The 22,460-nt window shown below is 34.8% G+C and overlaps 2 protein-coding genes and 1 pseudogene across 3 annotated transcripts; 2 read left to right on the top strand and 1 right to left on the bottom strand.

The window, feature by feature from the left end:
* Window positions 1-3,241, top strand: LOC120180329 (annotated as a pseudogene).
* Window positions 3,242-3,971: 730 nt separating this feature from the next.
* LOC120180328 (protein CLT2, chloroplastic-like) lies at window positions 3,972-6,307 on the top strand. Its single transcript, XM_039185676.1, has 7 exons — window positions 3,972-4,455; window positions 4,536-4,681; window positions 4,855-4,892; window positions 5,070-5,185; window positions 5,721-5,820; window positions 5,899-5,934; window positions 6,025-6,307. The coding sequence occupies exons 1-7, from the start codon at window positions 4,085-4,087 to the stop codon at window positions 6,091-6,093; spliced, it is 876 nt and encodes a 291-aa protein (XP_039041607.1). The 5' UTR covers window positions 3,972-4,084; the 3' UTR covers window positions 6,094-6,307.
* A 13,313-nt stretch (window positions 6,308-19,620) lies between these two features.
* LOC120180173 (neuroguidin-like) lies at window positions 19,621-21,954 on the bottom strand. 2 transcript variants are annotated; one of them, XM_039185554.1, is made up of 8 exons: window positions 21,812-21,954; window positions 21,636-21,723; window positions 21,358-21,537; window positions 21,076-21,258; window positions 20,805-20,981; window positions 20,568-20,722; window positions 20,323-20,449; window positions 19,621-19,861 (listed from the first exon to the last, which is right to left on the bottom strand). In XM_039185554.1, exons 1-8 carry the CDS (start codon window positions 21,853-21,855, stop codon window positions 19,850-19,852), a joined length of 966 nt encoding a protein of 321 aa, XP_039041485.1. In that variant the 5' UTR covers window positions 21,856-21,954; the 3' UTR covers window positions 19,621-19,849. The 2 variants fall into 2 exon arrangements, with proteins under 2 accessions (XP_039041485.1, XP_039041486.1); XM_039185555.1 differs by having other exon boundaries at window positions 21,808-21,898.
* Between the last annotated feature and the right edge of the window lie 506 nt (window positions 21,955-22,460).

Genomic DNA, 22,460 nt, shown 5'->3' with positions numbered 1-22,460 from the left:
AAAAAGGAAAAAGGAAAATAGAAAGGAAAGAAGGGGAGTCTCCTACGAAAATCAAATGCTTTTTGCAGGTATAATTACCAATCTTGATTAGGAAATTTAGTTATTACATCCGGTTTCCCTCTCAACTTATCATCTTTAATTGATTTAGGAATTTCCTTTTTGTCGACCAAAGATTTTGAGAGGATGGCTGTGACAATTGCTTCAGACGAAACCACCCGCATATGCGATCACTGGTATTTATTATTAGCATGATTCCGTGACCCTTTTCTAGAATTAATTTCCATTCGTTCAGTTTTAAACGCAATCTTTTTTCTTGTCTTCTGGATCCCAGCTCCTTAGTTTCTCTATTCTTATACTAGTTCAGAAATTTTCTCTCTGCTTACAAAATGGTTTATTTTTTAATTATTTTTGTTGCCTGATTTGTCTAGAATTTCATGTATAAAGAAATGATTAGTAATTTAAGTTGACCAAATCAAGCTGGAAAGAAATTACTTTAGTTAAATTACCTGCTTCGATGTCGGTCAGGACCTAAGACGTGTTTACTTGATGCGTTTATGCCTTCATGATTGAATTAGATCATCCGATCACGGCATTTTCCATTGCCCATAGTTGAAATCCTTTGAATTTTAAAAATTTGGCTGTGATTATCGGATTTTTTTTAACATTTCAGCACAATTGCTGGTGTTTCTTTTTGGTTTTCTATTAACAATAACTCTGCAATCCACTTGATACTGGGAAGTGTGTTGCATATATTGAATAAAGCTTGAAGCTTTCAATTTTTCCTATTTATCATGAATGCTCGTAGTTAATGATGACATCATTGAAGTGTGCTTACATTGTTAGGAAGGTGAGTTGTGGATGAAAGATAACTGAGGTTTGTCTACTGGCTTGTTTTCTTGCAAGATGGAAATGCATTATCATTTTCCGAGTTTTGTCTTAATGTATGCTTTTGGTTTGAAGTGGTTGCTATTTGCTAATTAATTTGATGTTACGATGATGTGTTCTCTAATTCAGTTTTATGAGGATTGAGTTCCTCTTACTCAAATACATAATTGTTTTGAAAATTCCCTCACCGAAAAACTCTTTAACTAGTACTTTTCCTTTTTGAGTTCAGTGACAGAGTCGTACCTTCTTCAAATATAGACTTGCATTATGCTCATTGTTCCCGTAATCTTGAAAAATGTAAAGTTTGTGGTGATATGGTTCCAAAAAGCATGCTGAGGAGCATTTCTTAAACACCCATTCTCCGGTAAGTCTTGTCTAGTTCTTTTGAAATGAACTAATTCTTTAACTTGCTTTTCCTCATCTATCTTCTTTCTCCATCACTATGATGGCCTTTGAGTGCTATATTTGTGCTAGAGAAATAAAATTGTCTTACCCTTGAAGATTGCGTAATAAACAGCAATAATTTGTAACATTTAAATGTACCTAAATTTTGGATCTTTTATTAGGCTGGTTTTTTATTTTAAAATAAAATCTATGGAGAAAGGGTAGGAATAACAAAGTTTTGGCTTTGCCATATTCCCCTGGTTGCAAAACATCTTATTGGCTTAGTATTTGTAGTTGATCTGATGAAGAAAACTGATAAAGCCTGTTTGAAGTGAAGGATATTTGAGTTAATATCCCCTCTCTATCTTATCCCCTTTTGAGCTCTAGTTTTCTCTTTTGGGTTTCAATGCATGAATTTGTCAAGAGAAGATTATTTTCTAAGATTATGATTGTAAGGTAGAAATTATTCAACCAAGTCGTTCTTAAGTGTTTATTGTCAATGAAGGTTTGAAATATCCTTAAAAGTCAAAAAAAAAAAAAAAAACAAAAAGATTCTAGTAATTCCCTTAGCATTGATGATTTAATGGATAAGTTCAGTTAACTACAAGTTTAGGGAGTCTAGGTTAGGTTATCTGTATCTTGTTTCAGTCATGCATGTAAGTTGGTATCTAATGTGCGATTGCACATCTACTCTTAAATCCAACACGGTATTTGCATGTGTTAACATTTATGATGTTATTGACTCCATGCATATCAAGCAGGTAACCTGTTCACTGTGTAGCGAGACAATGGAACGTGAAATCCTAGCTATCCATAAAGGTGAAAATTGCCCCCAGAGGATTGTTACTTGTGAGTTTTGCGAGTTCCCATTGCCTGCTATTGATCTGGCCGAGCATCAGGTACTAATTTTTGAATCGTTTTTCAGTGAAGGGATTCCAATGATATTTGTTAGGTGAAACTGTTATAATGTTGATGTGCTTTGCTATTTTAGGAAGTATGCGGGAACCGGACAGAGCTCTGTCATTTTTGTAATAGATACATTAGACTGAGAGAAAGATATAACCATGAAAGACGGTGTAATGGTATTCCAGAAGACAATGTGGGATCTTCCAGGTATACATGCTATAATTTACAATTGGAATGTTTTGCTTGGAATCAGTTATTGTTTTTCCACAAATTATTTTTTGTACGACTAAGCTTATTGATGTCCTATGTCGTGAGATTATATGTTTGTCTCTCTAGTATTTGGCAGCAAGTTGGCATTTGTACTCGCAAATTTCAGTCTGAAAATTAGTAACTTTCAGTTATCGGAGGAGGATATTTGATAGAAGTATTCATTGCTTTCGATTGAATGTATTGTCATACCAAGAGCTAGTTCTTTGGGCACTTGTGTTTAATGCTGCATTCTGGATGAACATGGCGAGTTAAGATTATTTTCTCATCTTGCTATTTTATACCGACAAAGGCATTTTAGGCCTGGAAATAGTGCATATTTGAACCTGTGTTGATCTCACCTGGAGATTCGAACCGATGATGTTTTTACCTTTTAGTTATCTGAAAACTGTATCAGGATTTAGCTCTTTGTTTTCTGCTTTGTCTAAAGAGAATAGTACGAAGTATCATAGATTTAATTTCATGGATTTGGGAGCTATGTTTAGGGATGTGAGGCCAGCTGAAAGGGAGCAAGGTAGTCAGAGAAGGCAGCCACCTGAATATTCACGGAGACGACTTGTATTCACAGTTGCAATAGCCGGGATTGCTGTTTTATTAGGATCACTATTTTTCCCGAAGACAATGGAGACCGGTCCAGTAATTTAACTGTGGTGATGATGCACACTGGCTTGTGTAAATCAGTTTGAGAGCTTACGTACTCCACCTCGGTAACTCCTAGAGCATATACCTTTTGATGTATTAAAACTCGATTGAGCTCCTGATCATTTATGGACAATACCATCGACATATTGCTTCTTGACTTCTGAATTCCTTATTATTATCACAATAATAACAATTTTTTTGAAAAGTTAAAATCTTTCTTTACCTAAGTTGAAACCTTTTTTATTTTCCTAAGACATTCTTGCAATCCAAATCTTGTCCTTTCTTTCTTTTGAATAGTTTAGGAAGGTTACAAGAATAGTATATGTTCATAATATTTTTAACCTACTGATAACACATCTTTATACGTAGTTGTTCGAACTCATAACTTCTAAAGAGAACAAAATTTTCATTTACCACTAAGACCACTTGATGGGTTCAAGTAGATAATCAACTCTTTTTTTTTTCACTAAAATTTAGACAATCAACTTTAGTTTTATCATTTAACATCGTACGAAATCGTTAGGTGAAACTTTAATCTTGTGGCACTTGATCGTAACGTTAAAAAATGATCATTAAAATCATTTAATTATTATAAAATAATTATTAAATTTTATTATTGTAATATCACAATAATTATTTTATAAAATAATATTTTTTTTTTGAAATTCAATCATTAATAAAAATATTTAAATATAATTCAATTATGTATATTATAGATTTACTCATTATAATATAACAAAATACTACTATTTTAAGTAAAATAAAAACAAACTATTAATAGTCCAAATTTTTAAATTAAATAAAGTAATAAAAAATCATGAACCCTCGCACCACGTTTTTTTTATATTGCAGAATGGTTTTCAAATTCCCCGATCCAAAAAAGTCAAAAACCAGTTCAGATAAACAATAAAAGGACCATTGCTTTGCTTTCGCCAGTAGCCAATTGAGTCGTCAGTCAGCCGCCTGCATTCTCTTCTCCAGTCAACCTTTCTTCCTTACAATGTCATTCTCCACCACGTCGTCATTTCGTTCGCTTCCCTCTCATCTCGCAACTTCCACCCTTCTCAACTCCAATTCAGCTAAGCTTCAATCTCCCATCTTAATGTCCCTCCCTCAAAAACGTTCTTCATTCCACCGCCAGCTCAACCGTAGCACCACCATAGCTCCACCCAAAAGCTCCGTCGTCATCCGCCCTAATCTCACAGTTCGCGCTTTAAGTAAAACACCAAGCCCCGCCGCCGACGCTAAGCTAATCGCAATCTGCTCCTCCGTGACTATTACATTCGCCGTTGCCAACCGCATTCTTTATAAACTCTCACTCGTTCCCATGAAGGAATACCCTTTCTTTTTAGCTCAATTTACCACTTTTGGGTAAAATTCTCTCTACTTCAATTTAATTTCAGTTTCATTGAGAGGGAAAAAAACAAATTAATTGTATTTGAAAAATGTAGGTACGTGATGATTTATTTTTCGATTCTGTTTATACGTTATCGGGCGGGGATTGTGACTAATGAAATGTTAGGTTTGCCTAAATCGCGATTCGCAGCCATCGGTATGCTAGAAGCTCTTGGAGTTGCTAGTGGAATGGCTTCAGCAGGTACAAACTTTTCAATAGTATATTAGAACTCTTGATCTGTAAATTTGAATTTGTTAAGATGTTTCCAAACGATCCATTTGTCTGAATTAAGACACAATAAATGTCATTTCTTTTTTGTGTTTGATTTAATGAGTTTACTTTTGGCTTCTGTATTTAATTTGTAATTTCTACAGCGATGCTTCCAGGACCAGCCATTCCAATATTGAATCAGGTTTTCTCTTTAAAATGATAGAATATGCCTATGATAAATCTACTTCTTTGGATAAGTAATGGAACACAAGAAATGATTTCCCTTATTTAATTTTAGATTAGATGCTCGTTGTCAATTTACGGATGTTTGATAGTAGATTGTTTTAGGAATCAAAATAATACTTCTATTATCTTGCAGTCCTTTTTAGTGTGGCAGCTTGTATTTTCAGCTGTTCTATTGGGGAGCCGTTATTCATTTAACCAAATTGGCGGCTGTTTGCTTGTAGCAGTGGGAGTCATAATAGCTGTTACAAGGTATGTTAATGCTATCTGTTCTTTACTGCCAATAGCTGCTCCTGTAGCCTGTAGGTATTCACCTTCAATCTTCTGTAGGGTACAAAGGTGCAGACCTAGTGGAAGAGTTTACCTACCTAATGGACACTTTGCTCTTTCTCATAAAATTTTTGCCTAAAAATGCATAAAGTAAGATTACATGATGGCTTAAGCTACTGAAAAGACAATACTAGAAATATTCCGGTCTGCATCATTCATTTGTTGTGCTATAGCATTGTAGCTTAAAATTCTTAGGTGGTATTGGATGGAAAGGAATAAATCTCTGTTATGTTAGGTACCCGACACAAGTAAACCGGTTCTCTTTTCCCGCCATTTTTTGGTTACGATCAGTTTCACTTCTTAGAGAAGAGCAGTTCAGTAAAGTACCATGATTCTGTTACGGCACTGCTTTGGCCGGACTATCATTCCAGATTGAGTGTCTCCATACAGGCATTTCTCCTTGGTACTTGAGTGGGGGTAAAGATCTGATGGTAGTTTGCTGTTTTTGTAATTTTAGTGGTTCTGATACTGGTCAGATGCTACCTGGAATTAAGTTTATGTGGCCAGGACTGATGATAATATCAGCAGCTTTTCAAGCCGGTGCATCAATTATTAAGGTTCAAACAATTTCCATCTGCTGTAAGTTCTATGGTATTTTACAAGCAAACGTAACATTATTTCCTTTCTTGAAACAGGAATTTATTTTCCTTGATGCTGCAAAGCGCCACAACGTATACATTTTCTCTCACACTGGCTTTCCATATTAGGTTATCTTGTTTATTTTCTCATTGATGCTCAAACTTTCAAATATAGTTGTGCAGGCAAAGTCACTTGATATATTTGTTGTCAATTCTTTTGGATCTGGATTTCAGGTATGTCTGTTGTTTTGATGTAAAAGCTTGCATTTCGTTTCTATCAATCCTATTGGTGTATGCTCATTTAGTCTTTCAAGATGCAAATATTTGAATAAAAATGTTTCTCAAAGTACATTCCTTTCAATCCTTTTGACGGGTTCCTTTTGATGGCATAAAAATGGAGTTGATTTCTGGCTTATATTAGTTTGAGTGGATGATCTTACTGTTTCTATAAAAACTTTCTATGTTTCCAAAAACTTACCATGAAAGATGATCAACTCCTATCCATGCTCTTCCTTTCTTTGAACTAAACAAGGGAAACCAAGTTGTTAAGTATTGCCGCATCAAATATTGCTCATTTAGATAGATTTTGGATGGTTCAAAGGTCCTGAGCAATAGTCAGATTCAGCTGCTCTATTAATCAAGTTTTGCAATAATAGATAATAATTACTGCATACCTACTTGCAGAGCTTCATTCCAATTAAAAATATCTTAAATTTTAAGCCACTTCTTTCCTCGAGCATTTTGTATGTACGGAACATATGTTTTGTTGTTGAATTTTAATGTTTCCTTGGACTTGTAGGCTCTCTTTGCGCTTCTTTTGTTGCCGTTGCTGTCAAATCTGAAAGGGATACCGTTCTTTGAATTTCCTTCGTATCTAAAAGGTGGTGATGCATGCTTTCTAAAACTAGGATGTAATACCCCAAATATCAGGTTAGGGACTTTATTGAAAAGATTTGAAAATTTAAGATTTATTTGAATAAGTGGTAAAAGATGAGAAAATGATTTGGAATAGTGATTAGACTAATTTGTAACTATAGATAAATTAAGAGGGCACTTTGGTCTTTTAGGAGGGAAAATAAATTTAAAATATATTTCTTATTAGGGATTTTAAATGGAGAAAAGAGGAACGATAAGATATTTTCTACTCTTATTCTTCTTCTTCACGTGGGTTGAGCTCTTCTCCATAGCATAAGATCATAACCAATCTCTTGAATCTAGCAAGAAAAAAGGGAAAGATAAAGTTGTTGATTAGCCAAACATCTCTACATCTTATTAGCGGGGATTATCAAGTGAGTACATTTATTGTAATTATAAGATGAAAAAGATTCATAATGATTCTGTCAACACATTTTCGTTCTACTAGGATTCAAACTCCTAAAAATAGGATAGAATTTTGCTAGGATTCAAACTCCTAAAAATAGGATAGAGTTTTACTATTATTTAAACTCCTAAAGATAGGATCTACAAGCATTATAAATAGTCATTGTAACTCACTATTGTAACACATTCGGAAGAGATATACGAAATACCAAGCAAAAAATTACAAGCAACTCGTAGCCATTTTTCGAAGCATTTATATTTTGAAAGGTAAAGTTCATACTTTCGCATGTTATTTTTCCTTACCCTTGCTGTGTTTTGATTCGAAAGAAAACCGAGAGAAGTGTTTTTGGCCAATGAACGGGGGTGTTTTTGAGATCTATTTTTGTAGATCTAGCCCCCGAGGCTTGTGTTTTTTTTGAAAAACTATTCAGATTTTTATAAACGGGTCGTGTGGATCCGTGTGTTTTGCCTCTACAGTGGGTTAATGCCCATTTCGGTCCCCCTGATTTTAAATACACACATATTCGTTTTTTCTTCAATTGGATTTTAATTTCGACCCCTAATTCATTTTTTATTTTAATTTAACCCTTATTATTTATATGTATATATATATATATATATTTAATTATATTTTATATATTTATTATAGTTCTCTTTTTTTTTCATTTTTTGCGTTATATTATATTATTTTCCTATTATATATATATATATATTATTTTTTTTATCTATGTTTACTTATTTACTATTTTTTACTATATTTTCTTAACGTTATATATATATATATTCTTACTTCATTTTATTTTATATTTCTATGATTCCTATTTTTTTAGTTAATATTATATGTATATTTATTTTTCATTTATTTATTATTATTATTACTATTTAGATTTTATTATATTATACATACATTTTTATATTTTTATAAATGTATATTTTTTTTATTTTATTTATATTTTTTATTTATTTTCATTATATTTTTAGTTTTTTGCTCTTATTATTATTTTTCTTTTTTAAAAAACACTTTACCTTTTTTATTCTTTTTGTATATATATTTTATCTTCATTTATTTTATTTTATTCAATTTCATTTTTTTTTCATCCAATTATTTTATGTTTATTATTATTGGTTTCATTTATTTCCTTGGTTTACTCTTTAGTTTTGTTACTTTCTTTTATTATTATTATTTTCTTTTAACATCTTATTTTTAAGGGTATTTTCATAAACTCATTAAGGGTAAGTAATTCAGATCAAATTTTACTTTTTAATTTAACTTGCAATTTTCTTAATCAAAGACAACTGGAAATTATGTAGTACCGAAAGGGCGGTTCAAGGGTGCTAATTCTTCCTTGACCGTAACCGACTCCCGAACCCGACACATCTTTAGAAAGACGCAGATCAGGTAAGAAATAGGGTATTCGATCAACCCATTTTTTTTAAATAAATGATCGGTGGTGACTCCAATCCACATTTTTCAAGTCGAAGCCCAATTCCGGGGCCCAACCGAAAGACGGTTGCGACAGCTTGGCGACTCCGCTGGGGACAAGTAAGTGAGTCAGGCTAAGGTAATTTCAGTTGTTTTTTTAACGAAAATAGTAAGTTTAAATTTTAAGGTAACATTTCGATCCTTTTTTATTTACTTTTGATTATATTTTCGGGTAAATAGTTGTACTAATCGTTTTCTAGTGATTTCAGCCTTCAAATCTTTTTCATTTAAGGCTCTATACCCGAGCTCTAAACTCTGTTTTAAGTGGGGGTGAAAGCGACGCCTTCGTGTGAATTTATTCACCATGCGGGCCTAGCAAGTAGCCTTCGGGATTTATATACCTTATGTCTTCGTGTGAATTTATTCACTGTGCGGGCATAAGAAAATGTATCCTCTCGAGTTTAACTTAGTCCACACAAGCCTGTGATGGGTTTAAGACTAAGGGTCTGGCAAGCCCAAGGGGGCACCAGCAAGGAGAACTCAAGTACCGTTTTTAGAACCTAAACCGGGAAACCATAGAGAATTAGAGCCTACCCTGAAACCACATTCCAAAACCTAAGATATTTTTACCCTAACCATTTTCTTTTTTGTGTTTTTTTTCTTTCGTCATTTTATTTTTATTCTTATTTTACTAATCCTTTTGCCTTTGTGTTTGTTTTCTAGTATTTGCATCATAACAAGAGGTTATTGATCCTTAAAAAACGTTTGTTAAACACAAAATAAATCCGAATTAATGGACAAAGGTGTTGTAATATAAGAGATTAAAAACGCTGAGGCATGACTATGGTCCGAGAAGACTCAGAAAGAGAAGGGAGACAGTCTTCAGGGAAATTATGTGTCAAAGCTTGTTAGTTACGCATCTGTCAGCCTGAAACAAAATGATGTCCAAGAACTGCGAAATATTTGGGACAGTTGAGGGAATGACAGAAAGCAGAAGTTCAGCCAACAATATGGTGATATTGCCCTCTTACTCTATGTCAAGACTGATAAGCCTCTGCTCCGAGCATTAATTCAATTCTGAAACCCGAGATATAGTTGTTTCACCTTTAACCGGGAGGACATGGTGCCCACAATTGAAGAGTATACTACCCTACTGCACTGCGAAAACATCAGACTAGAGAGGGCATATATCAAAAACATCAAGAGTCAGCCTTTCAAGAACGGACTAGCTAAGATTGCAGGGGTTGATGAAAAATGGGTGACTGATCGACTTTGACACAAAGGTAACGGGGAAGGAATCGAGTGGATCCAAACCACCCTGATGAATGGAAGACTATAGATCTTTTTGCACTGGGTCTGTACGGTTTGATTATCTTTCCGACGACCTTGGGGTGTATCGATGCAGCCGTAGTAGAACTATTTGAACAACTTCCAAGGCGAGTCAACCCAGCGCCGACCATCTTAGCCGAGACCTTTCGGTCTCTTAATCATTGCAGAAGAACTGGTGGAGGAAGGTTCATTGGATGTGTTCAGCTCCTTCAAGTCTGGATTCACAGCCACTTCTGGAAGACTAACGGGGTTGCCTACCGCCGATTCAGCACTACCTATTCACCATTGGGAGAGTTCATCACTATGAAATGGCACGAAGACGCTTCGAAGGAAGAATGGATGAAGGTCTTCATTCATCTTCAGGACCGGGATATTACTTGGAGAGCCCCCTGGTTGTTCCTCAGTGACGTTCTTTTCCGATTTGGGGATTCTGACACTATGACCTTACTTGGACTTTGGGGTGCAGTTGGGTATGCTCCGTTGTTGGCACTTAGACAGTATGGGGCACGTCAGTTTATCCCAGCAACATACGGATTATCTACATCAGAGTTTGTGTATCACGGTGACAGTTATAAGAAGAGGATCAAAGAGGCAGCCGAGTCATGGAAGAAAGTATCCCGGATGGATGTCGTGGCTGCCAGAGATATGCTTACTCCGGATTATATTGAGTGGCGAAGATTGAGAAAGAATGATAGCATCCTGATGCCAGACTGTGAAGACACCAGGACCATGGAGGAACATCTCAGGCCTGTCCCTTCTGAACTTGAGATAGTCAAGGCAGAGTTTGAAGCTGTGAATAATGAGATGAAACAAAGAGTTAAGGAACTTGAAGTTGAACGTTATCAATGGAAACTAGATGCCAATTCTTAGAAAGATAGAGCAGACAAACTGGAAATAGAGCAGAAAAGAGTCTATTTTGAGCTTGAAGACTTAAGAAAGGGGTACCAAGATAAAGTCAAGGATAACTCCTGAGAATCCAACGCCTGAGAATCCAAATGGCTGATATGGAGAAACAACATGAGAAAGATGGTAAAACAATAGCTTCAAAAAGCAAGCGAGTGAGCTTCAGATAGTGCCATTCGACGGGGGTTTGCAGTGGCGTTTCCGTTGGGAGCAAGCACAACAAAGGGTGAAAGACAGAGACGTATTAATCCGAGATTTCCTGGATCAAGTACAGAAGGCAGCTTGCCATCTACACGGTCTGGCAAGGGAAGCTGGAGTGGTCCAACAAGACATGCAACCAGTGACAGATGAAAACAGAAGACTTGTCAACCTGCTGGAAGCTGTTCGGGGTCTAGAGGATTTAGTCTGAATGTACCTTTGATTGTTTTTATGTCTCTTACAAGATAAAATATTTTTGTCGAAATAAGGATTATTTATAATAATGGGCACTTTTCTGGATCAATGCCTCAAACATTTCATGCATTTTTTTCATTTTGCGTTGTGCATCTACATTTCATTTTTAAGCATTTTCATAAACATGAAATTTCTTCATGGAGGATTCGATGAAGTGGTTTTAACCACATGACACTACATGGAAGCAAGATTGTAACATCAAAAGAAAAAAACTGAAAACAATACAATGAGAGCTTGATCAGTTGATTGTAGGACAAAGCCAGCCAGTATGATCTAAGAAAAGAATCCCCATATCCTAAGGGCTACGATGTTAAAGCTGTTAGCTGTTACCACATAAGAAGCCCCAAGCATTTCTCTGAAAACTGTAAGGCGCTTGCCGAAGAAGGGGGCATGGCATATACCATTTGCACTTAGAGGATTGTTTTGTTTGAACACGTATTTGATCTTTCATGTTTGCTTAATCTTTTAAATGATTGAATTTATGCTGCTTTCTAAGGTGGAGCAATTGAACAAATTTTAATCTTTAGTTCTTCGAATATTAAATGAATTAATAATTCTTTTAATTCTTCAAGAATTATAGATTTTTGACATATGGAAAGATTAGACCTTTCTTACCCTGTCTCAAACCCCAGAATAAAATACCTTGATTCTTTGCCCAAAACAACTCGTGGTCATTACCAAAAGACGAAATTTTGACATTACCTCCTTTTGAAATTCTTGAATATTGCCTTTATCTTTTTGATACACTCATACCTTTCTTTGAGTCAATAAGATCACACCACTATCATTTTTAGACTCAAGAATAACCTTTCTTACCATTAAAACCCAAGGCATTGGGTTGTTCATTTTAACATGAGCATTCTTCTAAAGAACCAACTTGGGGCATCTCGCGGGGAGCCTGGACATTGAGACATCTGGGAAAGAAGAAGAAGAAGAATTCGAAATAATTCTATCATACATTAATTACACTGTTTTCATGTGAATAGAATTAATCTTGAAAATCTATCCCCCTGGGGATACCTCTTATGTGAAGATTTACATGTATGAAATGATGAACGACTTTCTTTCTTTATCCCTTCACAACATGAGAAAAAATATATCTCTTGTGTCCCCTTTTGAGCCTGTAGTATTTTTCTTCTGATTCAACCCTAACCAAGGATCACCCTCCACACTGGGGGGCAAGGTGGAAGAAGTATGCTCATATGAGCGAAGACATTGATTTAGATGAGATATCAAAAGGTGAACCAAATGCCAAGTGCGAAGATTCAATCAGAACAAAAAGGGCAAAAACAAAAAAGAAAAGAAGCAAAAAAGAAAAAAAAAAGAAAGAACAAAAATCAAAAAGAAAAAGGGACAAAAAAACACATGCAAAGATTCCCTAAAGACAAATAGTACATCAAGCTTCAAACTATGAGATTGATCAAGCACAATCATTCCCGAATCACTGAATCACTTCACTCGAAGATCATAGAGCATCAAGAGAGAGAAACATTTTGAGCAAGATTGAAGGCATCAGAATGAATTGATCATTGGTTCAACACCCTGAAACACTTGTTTGGGCCTATTTATCATTTTCTTTCATAACCATGAACCCTGACCTACATTACGTGCCTTAAAAGTCTCTTCTAATCATACATGGATTTCTAAACAAAAGAGAATATCTTCAGATTTCATCCCGCCCATCAGGATTAATCTTTGTTTGCAGAAAACAATGTAATTAATGCATGGTAGAGAAAAATAACAAAGGGGGGTTCAAGACGTAAATCTTGAATAACGTCTTGAAACCAAAGGAGGATTCGAGTTGAAAACCTGAAAAGGCGGCTCGAATATAAAAATTGTGCAACTGAGGCGATCACACAAATTCCTTGATAAGGCATCGCACAATCCAAATGTAACTATGAAAACTGAGAGTCGGAGAACACTTACAGTAAAGGAGCATGCAAGCTACCCCATCAAATATTTGAGCATCAAATGCCAAACCTTTGACCAAACACAATAACCTGAGACCTTTTTATTCTTTACTTAACCATTTCCCAAAGATAGCTTTGATCTTGGCACGTGTCAAATATCTATAATTTATTGAAGGATTAACATTGTAATTAAACATTTGATATCCAATGAACTCTAGTTTTATGATTCGTCTCAATTGTAAAACCGTGAAAGAGACAATATTTTCAAAACTTTTGATTAAACATTTTTCGAAACTCTTTATTGACATTTTCAGAACTTTGAAAATAAAAGAGAAAGAAAAACATTTTTTTCAAACAAGACAGTCTCTCTAGAGTGGATCTTGGTAAATGACATGTGACTCTTAGACACAAAACTCATGCTCAGAATCAATGCTGAAGCAAGAAATGGGGAACATTTAGGGCATCTTTGGAGATTCAACATCAAATATTAAGGCATTTTTTGATATTGGGGCATCATTTGGGGATTCAACATCCTAATACAAATTATCAGACCTTTTTCAGGAGATAAAATATAACCAATTCATGTTACATGCATCTTATGCATACATTTTAGAGCATCATATTTATCATTTTCCATATACATAATTTTTTGCAGCTTTTCAAGTCAAGTTTCAACTTCAAGACGAAGGATACTCGATTCAAAAGCACCTTTAAAGATTCATGTTGGTTGCTTAACTCAGCAGCAAGAAGCTACACTTCGACCAACTCGACAGATTGAAAGTTTCTCTCGAAACAACACAATTTGCTCGAGAGTATATTTCAACTTCACGACGAATGATATCTAGCTCGAAGCCAAACTTCACAATAAAGGGGTCTCCACGGTTTCAACTTCACGGTGAAGGGAATTGTGTCCACCCGCAACATACAATAATTGGATTTCAACTTCATGACGAAGGATATTCAAGTCAAGGCTCAACTTCACAACGAAGTGGCTATCCGCGATTTCAACTCCACGACGGAGGATATCGTGCCACTCGAGATAACACAAGTTCAACTTCACAACGAAGGGACAGCTGGTTGTTAACAAACAACTTCCCAAATTCAGAGCCAATTTCAACTTCACAGCGAAGGATATTGGACTCCAGACAACGCAAGTTCAACTTTACGACGAAGGGACCGCTGGTTGTCAACAAACAACTTCTCAATTTCAGAGCCAATTTCAACTTCATAACGAAGGATATTGTACTCCAGACAACGCAAGTTCAACTTCACGACGAAGGGACCGCTGGTTGTCGATAAACAATTTCCCAATTTCAGAGCCAATTTCAACTTCACAGCGAATGATATTGGACTCAAGACAACGCAAGTTCAACTTCATGACGAAGGGACCGCTGGTTGTCAATAAACAACTTCCCAATTTCAGAGCCAATTTCAACTTCACATCGAAGGATATTGGACTCCAGACAACGCAAGTTCAACTTCACGACGAAGGGACCGCTGGTTGTCAACAAACAACTTCTCAATTTCAGAGCCAATTTCAACTTCACAACGAAGGATATTAGACTCAAGACAACTCAAGTTCAACTTTACGACGAAGGGACCGCTGGTTGTCAACAAACAACTTCCCAATTTCAGAGCCAATTTCAACTTCACAGCGAAGGATAGAGACAACGCAAGTTCAACTTCACGACGAAGGGACCGCTGGTTGTCAACAAACAATTTCCCAATTTCGGAGCCAATTTTAACTTCACAACGAAAGATATTGGACTCCAGACAACGCAAGTTCAACTTCACGACGAAGGGACCGCTGGTTGTCAATAAACAATTTCCCAATTTCGGAGCCAATTTCAACTTCACAACGAAGGATATTGGACTCCAGACAACGCAAGTTCAACTTTACGACGAAGGGACCGCTGGTTGTCAATAAACAACTTCTCAATTTCAGAGCCAATTTCAACTTCACAACGAAGGATATTGGACTCCAATCAACGCAAGTTCAACTTCACGACGAAGGGACCGCTGGTTGTCAACAAACAACTTCCCAATTTCAGAGCCAATTTCAACTGCACAACGAAGGATATTGGACTCGAGACAACGTAAGTTCAACTTCACGATGAAGGGACCGCTGACTGTCAACAAACAATTTCCCAATTTCGTAGCCAATTTCAACTTCACAACAAAGGATATTGGACTCGAGACAACACAAGTTCAACTTCACAACGAAGGGACAGCTGGTTGTCAACAAACAATTTTCCGATTCCAGAGCCAATTTCAACTTCACGACGGAGGATATTAGACTCAGAACAATGCTACTTACTTGGATTTCAACTTCACGACGAAGGATATCTAATTCCAGGCTCAACTTCACGACGAAGGGGCCACCCGCGGTTTCAACTTCACGACGAAGGGAATCGTGCACACAAGCATCATCCATCTTTAGATTGGATTTCAACTTCACGACGAGGGATATCCAACTCAAAGAAGGATTATCTGTCAACAAAGACCTTCGAGTTCGACTACGCTCAGCTCCAAGGCACATCATTTACAGCATAACTCAAGACTATAAGGGTTATCTGCCATCAAAATTGTCGAGTTCGATTTCATTCAGCTCGATGACACATCAATCGCACTACTTTCCGGTTGCAGTCGAGGTTTTCTAGTCGAGATGAGGACCTGGGTTAGCCGTGCCTGAGTGACAAGCAACCATTTTCAAGCAGCATAGCTTAAGTTAAGAAAAAGCTATATGTTAATGAAGGGCAAAGGGAAGCCACGTGCTGATTCAAATTCTGAAATACAGCTTCAATTTCATATCATTTCAAGATGAACTCGACTTCACGATGGAGGACTCATCCGTAACTCAATTCGACAGAGAGTTATTGAAACATCAGAGTCAATTTTCAACTCCACTGAACGAAAAGTGTGTCTTTTAATCTTTGCCCTATCCCCGTTACACGACTATGGGCAAAGAGGGGCAGTTGTCAACACACCTTTTCGTCCTACTAGGATTCAAACTCCTAAAAATAGGATATAATTTTGCTAGGATTCAAACTCCTAAAAATAGGATAGAGTTTTATTATTATTTAAACTCCTAAAGATAGGATCCACAAGCATTATAAATAGTCATTGTAACTCACTATTGTAACACATTCGGAAGAGATATACGAAATACCAAGCAAAAAATTACAAGCAACTCGTAGCCATTTATTGAAGCATTTATATTTTGAAAGGTAAAGTTCATACTTTTGCATGTTATTTTTCCTTACCCTTGCTGTGTTTTGATTCGAAAGAAAACCGAGAGAAGTGTTTTTGGCCAATGAACGGGGGCGTTTTTTAGATCTATTTTTGTAGATCAAGCCCTCGAGGCTTGTGTTTTTTTTTGAAAAACTATTCAGATTTTTATAAACGGGTCGTGTGGATCCGTGTGTTTTGCCTCTACAGTGGGTTAATGCCCATTTCGGTCCCCCTGATTTTAAATACACAGATTCGTTTTTTCTTCAATTGGATTTTAATTTCGACCCCTAATTCATTTTTTATTTTAATTTAACCCTTATTATTTTATGTATATATATATATATATATATATATATATTATTTTTTTATCTATGTTTACTTATTTACTATTTTTTTACTATATTTTCTTAACGTTATATATATATATATTCTTACTTCATTTATTTTATATTTCTATGATTCCTATTTTTTAGTTAATATTATATGTATATTTATTTTTTTTATTTATTATTATTATTACTATTTAGTATTTTATTATATACATACATTTTTTATTTTATATATGTATATTTTTTATTATTTTATTTATACTTTTTATTTATTTTTATTATATTTTTAGTTTTTTGCTCTTATTATTATTTTTCTTTTTTAAAAAACACTTTACCTTTTTTATTCTTTTTGTATATATATTTTATCTTCATTTATTTTATTTTATTCAATTTCATTTTTTTTCATCCAATTATTTTATGTTTATTATTATTGGTTTCATTTATTTCCTTGGTTTACTCTTTAGTTTTGTTACTTTCTTTTATTATTATTATTTTCTTTTAACATCTTATTTTTAAGGGTATTTCCATAAACTCATTAAGAGTAAGTAATTCAGATCAAATTTTACTTTTAAATTTAACTTGCAATTTTCTTAATCAAAGACAACTGGAAATTATGTAGTACCGAAAGGGCGGTTCAAGGGTGCTAATTCTTCCTTGACCGTAACCGACTCCCGAACCCGACACATCTTTAGAAAGACGCAGATCAGGTAAGAAATAGGGTATCCGATCAACCCATTTGTTTTAAATAAATGATCGGTGGTGACTCCAATCCATATTTTTCAAGTCGAAGCCCAATTCCGGGGCCCAACCGAAAGACGGTTGCGACAGATTCAAATTAGAATGTTTTAGATTAATATATGTTTTATAGTATTGAATATGTTATCATTATATGTATGGAAAGGATACTATGAATGAGTTTTAGAGTATGAATTGTTCTAAACCGAATTAATAACTAAAATGCATAATGGTGCATTAAGGCATGAAAGGATGCCATAACTAAAATGCATAATGGTGCATTAAGGCATTAAAGGATGTCATAACTGAAATGCATAATGGTCCATTAAGGCATGAAAGGATGTCATAAATAAAAATAATAAATAATTACTAAAGAAAAATGAGAAAATATACAGAAATAAAAGTATGTTGGACATACTAAGAATGTTTATGATGATAGTATGAAACAAGGTTTTAATAAGAGGGAATTATCTAATCCTTATGGATGATACGAATTATTTCGAAACCAAATAACTATGATATACTTAAGTATACATTATTGTTTCTTTACAACATTATGTCTCACTAAGTCTTATTTAACGTGTGTTGCTTTCACGTGTAGGTAAAGACAAAGATTAGTTGAGTAAGAGTGCAAATGTAACAGCGGTGATCATCAATTAAGGTGGACTAGTCGGTAACAATAGGACAATCCGGTTTATTTTGAAAAACTTATTTGACATGTAATTAAAGTATGAAAATATGCTCTGAATTGTAATCAAGTAGAACTTCATAACAAATTTAAATTAATATTTTGCTTTATATTAAAAATTGTTCTTTTTTAAGATATCAAAAAACAAAATTTTACGGATTTTCAAATGAGGAACTACTTTTAAAGATGGTGTGACATCTATATCTCATATAGGGAAAGGTATACGGGAGATGGGTGTTACATAGGAGGTGAAATGCCAGGCAGGTTTTCATTTTTATTTAAGATACTTCTGGGTATATCACAATTTCCATTTTTTTTATTCTAAACCATAGTCCCGTAGTTTATATAGTTTTAGGTAAGATGAAAGAAACCTCTAAACTTGGCGCTATAGAATTTGGATTATCAATAAGCAATTCTGAACATGTACTAAAATAAAGGGACAATTTTTAGCCTTTTTCCTGTAAATCCAAGTCATATTTATGTTTTGAAAATGGTTGATATCCATATTTAAGCTTTTGGCCATTCTTTTTGCGGTCACTTCTGCCGGTCAAATAAATTATATTCACCATAAAGTTTGGTTGATATTAAGTTGCAATTTTCACTCCAGGTTGTGAGGGGGCTCCATTACTTCCACTACTTTACATTGTTACCAATATGGCTTTCAACATATCAGTGCTCAATCTATTGAAAGTATCCTCGGCCATTGTTGCATCTCTCGCTGTAACATTGTCAGGTTAACTCTTTCTCTCTCTCAATTTACATGCATGCATACATGCTCTAACATGTACGTAGTTGAATCTATTTTTAAGCCACCATTTTAGATTTGTTCTAATTTCTTTTTTCTCATTTCACTTTTGGTTCACATTGCAGTCCCTATTTTAATCTACATTCTATCCCTTCCATTGCCGTATCTCCCTGATGGTTCAAGCTTAAGTCCCTTTTTCCTGTTTGGTAGCTTAATTCTAATGTCGAGTCTTGTTCTCTATAACATTGCAGAACCTTCAAAGGCAGGCCCAAAAAGTGACATTACAAATTTACAGCCGATCATCAGAGATTCGATGTAAAACCAGTTAATGACAATTCATTATGCTTAAGACAACATTCCCCCCCCCCTTGAGTGAGGCCTTGATTTTTTACTACAAAATTGTTACAGTTCACAATATTATGATCGACTGCTCCTTGAGATCTTCACTGTCATTTTACTACAAAAGAAACCTCACAAAATGAGTGGATTAAAGGTGTTGAAATTAAAACTTTAGACTAGTTGAAATATCATCTTAAAATTTCACTTCTTGGTTCTTCCTACCAAACAAAACCTAAATGATAACGACAAAAATAACACCTCTAAATGATCACCTAGAGGATAAAATACCTCTAAATGATCACCTAGAGGATAAAATCTCAATCACTGCATATGTTAATTATAAATGACTAAGAGACAAACTGGTGCCGACGCCAAAAATACTATTCAAAAGGTCAGCAACAAAAGATTTTAGTACTGAAACATAACAAATTTAATTCCTGTTGTATGTTTCAGTCTAATGAACTAATTTATCGGAGAGAGAAAATTAATAAACTTTTCACACAATCCAAAACTTGTAGAAAATGCTTTCAACAGAGAACTCAAATGCAAAATTGTCATTCTAAATTCAGGTCCCTTTTAACATGTGCATCCAATTTGTTGCCATTAATGCTTCCTCTGCAAATAAGCAGAAAAAGATGTCAGCCTCTACGTTTGAAAGTCTGGAAAACATTTTGAAATATATATAGTAAATACATGCCTGGCTAAAAATTTTATGAATACTGAGAATATATCATATAGAGCACAACAGATAAAAAATAAATATAGGGATGCCATTTGATAGGTAAACTAATGTTAAGCCACAAATATAATCAGCAAGGATTTTTTGTGTCGCTTCTTACAATATATGAGGTGTTTTGTGCCAACCCACAATACAGCAGGCATATCAGGCTACAATAAGAAGTTGAATTCTATCAATGCAATTAGAGTTATAAATCACATGCATAACATCATTACATCAGCCCCGATGTAAGACTGGATAATTAACCATATAAAGCGCTATAGTTTGGTGTCATTCAGGTCAATAAAATTAGATATGGAATTTTGGGGTAAATGACATAAATGTTCAAACAACATACCTTGCGCTTTTTTATCTTCCCCATTCCACTGCTACCATTACTGAAGTTTGTTGGTTGCTCATTGGCATCAACCCCCAATTGTAAAGTTTTAATTTCATCATAAAAATTATCAGTCAGACCAAGCAACCTGATACAAACCGGGGATAAACAGTCAAGTCAAGAGAATTACATAAAACATCCAAAAACTCAGCATAAAAATATTCAGCAAAATTATCACACTGAAAGACACCGAGTAAAATGCATACCCATTTCTTGACTTCTTCAGATGTTTCTCTATCTTTTTGTCCTTCTTTGTAACAGGAGCACGAGTGAAAAGTTCTTCCTCTTGCTGTGCACGCCTTTCCATCTTTTCCATATATCTAGTGAGTTCTCTACTCTCGGTTCCAATAACTTCTCTAACCTGGAATAATAACAAACAAAAAGTATTAGCTGAATTAATAAAGTGAACCGAAGTGGTTCTATGAGAAACAGTAACAACAGACCTCTTCGGGCTTTCCTTCTAAATCATCCATCATTTGCCTAATATACGCACTCCGAGAAGCTTTTCGCAAAGTTTCCTGTTCCCTTCTTAAAGCATTCCTCTCCTCTCTCGACATATTATGATCCTCTTCCACAACAGCAGGGGCAAACTTGGGTGGTCTATAAACACCAGTACCATCCTACAAAAACACAAATAAAGGCTTAAAAACCTAAAAAAGCATAGTAAAACAGAAAATTTTCAACTCAATAGTTAATATGTTCAGCAACACTAACATCTGATATCATATCTGCTTTGCTAATAAGCATATCTGGGTTCGGGCGGAAATTCAAAGGATCCTCTGTCTTTTCAGGTCCATTCGATGCTTCATTTGAACCTGATTGCTGCTGTGTTGCACTCCCACAAACCCTTGTAAGCTTTTGAATTTGGTATTGAAGTTTTTTGTCAATTGGCCTAATCTGTTTTATAACAAAAATGTAAAAAAGAAATTACTAAGACGACAGCCTAGAAATCAAACAAATACTAAATAATCAAACAGAAACAAATATCCTACAAACCTTTTCAAGAAACAACCTAATTTCAACAAGACTCCTAACAACGGTATGTCCCTCAATTGAGTACCCTTTTGCCTTGCGAAGTAAATAATACACAAGCGATTGGCAATAGTTTAGAAGCAACAGATGTTTGGCTTCCAAATAACTTATCCCATCAGCAGTTGGCAAGCTATTTGCTTTCAGCTGTAACCCAAATCAACGGAGAATACTGATTTAAAACAACACGAGGCTAAAAAAAACAATAAAAACATATGCGATTGGCAATGGCCGAAGCTTGTTACCCTAGCAGTTAAAGATTGTACTTTGGTAGTCACTACATCTAAGCCCGACTTCATTTCTTTCAAAAATGTAGCTAATTGATTAGCTTCCCTGGAACCCAAAAAAGAAACAGAAAAAATCAACGATTAATAAATAAAATTATACTCCTGACTGCTAAAATCGACCATACGTTACTTACTTTCTTAATCTTTCATTCTCGTTTCTGTCACTAATGTCATTCATGGTTTATCGATTAAAATTCACCGGTATTTCACGGAGCACGAACTCGCCACGCCGTTACTCGAATCAGGGTATAAGAGAAAAGGAGGGTTAGTCGGCTGAGTATTGGGAGCGATTCAAAGAGCGTCTGGTTTTAAGAGTTTAAACCTCATATTTGGGCCTTAAGCCTTTTGTTGTACGAAAATCACAGTAACAGAATATTATATAGCCCAAGCCCGAGTATGGATCTATGGTTGAGCCGAACTAGATTCATTGACCTAAACTAGCTCGTTTCGGTCCATTACTATTCAAATTGTCATTAAAATACGAAAGGTTTAAATGTGCCAAAGGTCCCTGTACTCTTTTAGAATTTAAATTAATCCTTAGACTTTATTTTTGTGAATTAAGACCATATATTTTTTTTTTACTTGAAATTTTTGGTTCCTCCCCAATGTTGAATTTTTTTGTTGATTGTTTACCTAACATCTATTAAAAAAGGCAAAACAATCTTTCTAATCCTCTACCTCCGTATTGAAAATGTTGATACAAAAATCATGAAAAATATTTAAAAGTTCATTAAATTTTTCAAAATTTTATAAAATATCATAAAAGTATATTTTTCAATTTTT

The sequence above is a fragment of the Hibiscus syriacus genome, unplaced genomic scaffold, assembly GCF_006381635.1.
Source record: "Hibiscus syriacus cultivar Baekdansim isolate YM2019G1 unplaced genomic scaffold, ASM638163v2 tig00112491_pilon, whole genome shotgun sequence".
Classification (NCBI taxonomy): domain Eukaryota; kingdom Viridiplantae; phylum Streptophyta; class Magnoliopsida; order Malvales; family Malvaceae; genus Hibiscus; species Hibiscus syriacus.
Note: the sequence above shows the minus strand (reverse complement) of the source record. Positions and strands in the feature narration are given on the sequence as shown.

Coding starts and splice junctions, on each gene's coding strand:
- LOC120180328 (XM_039185676.1), top strand. CDS start 4,085: ATGTCATTCTCCACCACGTCGTCATTTCGTTCGCTTCCCTCTCATCTC. Junction 4,893..5,069: donor CCATTCCAATATTGAATCAG/GTTTTCTCTTTA, acceptor ATTATCTTGCAG/TCCTTTTTAGTGTGGCAGCT. Junction 5,935..6,024: donor ATGCTGCAAAGCGCCACAAC/GTATACATTTTC, acceptor ATAGTTGTGCAG/GCAAAGTCACTTGATATATT.
- LOC120180173 (XM_039185554.1), bottom strand. CDS start 21,855: ATGAATGACATTAGTGACAGAAACGAGAATGAAAGATTAAGAAA. Junction 21,724..21,811: donor GAGAATGAAAGATTAAGAAA/GTAAGTAACGTA, acceptor TTTGGGTTCCAG/GGAAGCTAATCAATTAGCTA. Junction 20,982..21,075: donor AAGCAGATATGATATCAGAT/GTTAGTGTTGCT, acceptor GTGTTTTTGTAG/GATGGTACTGGTGTTTATAG.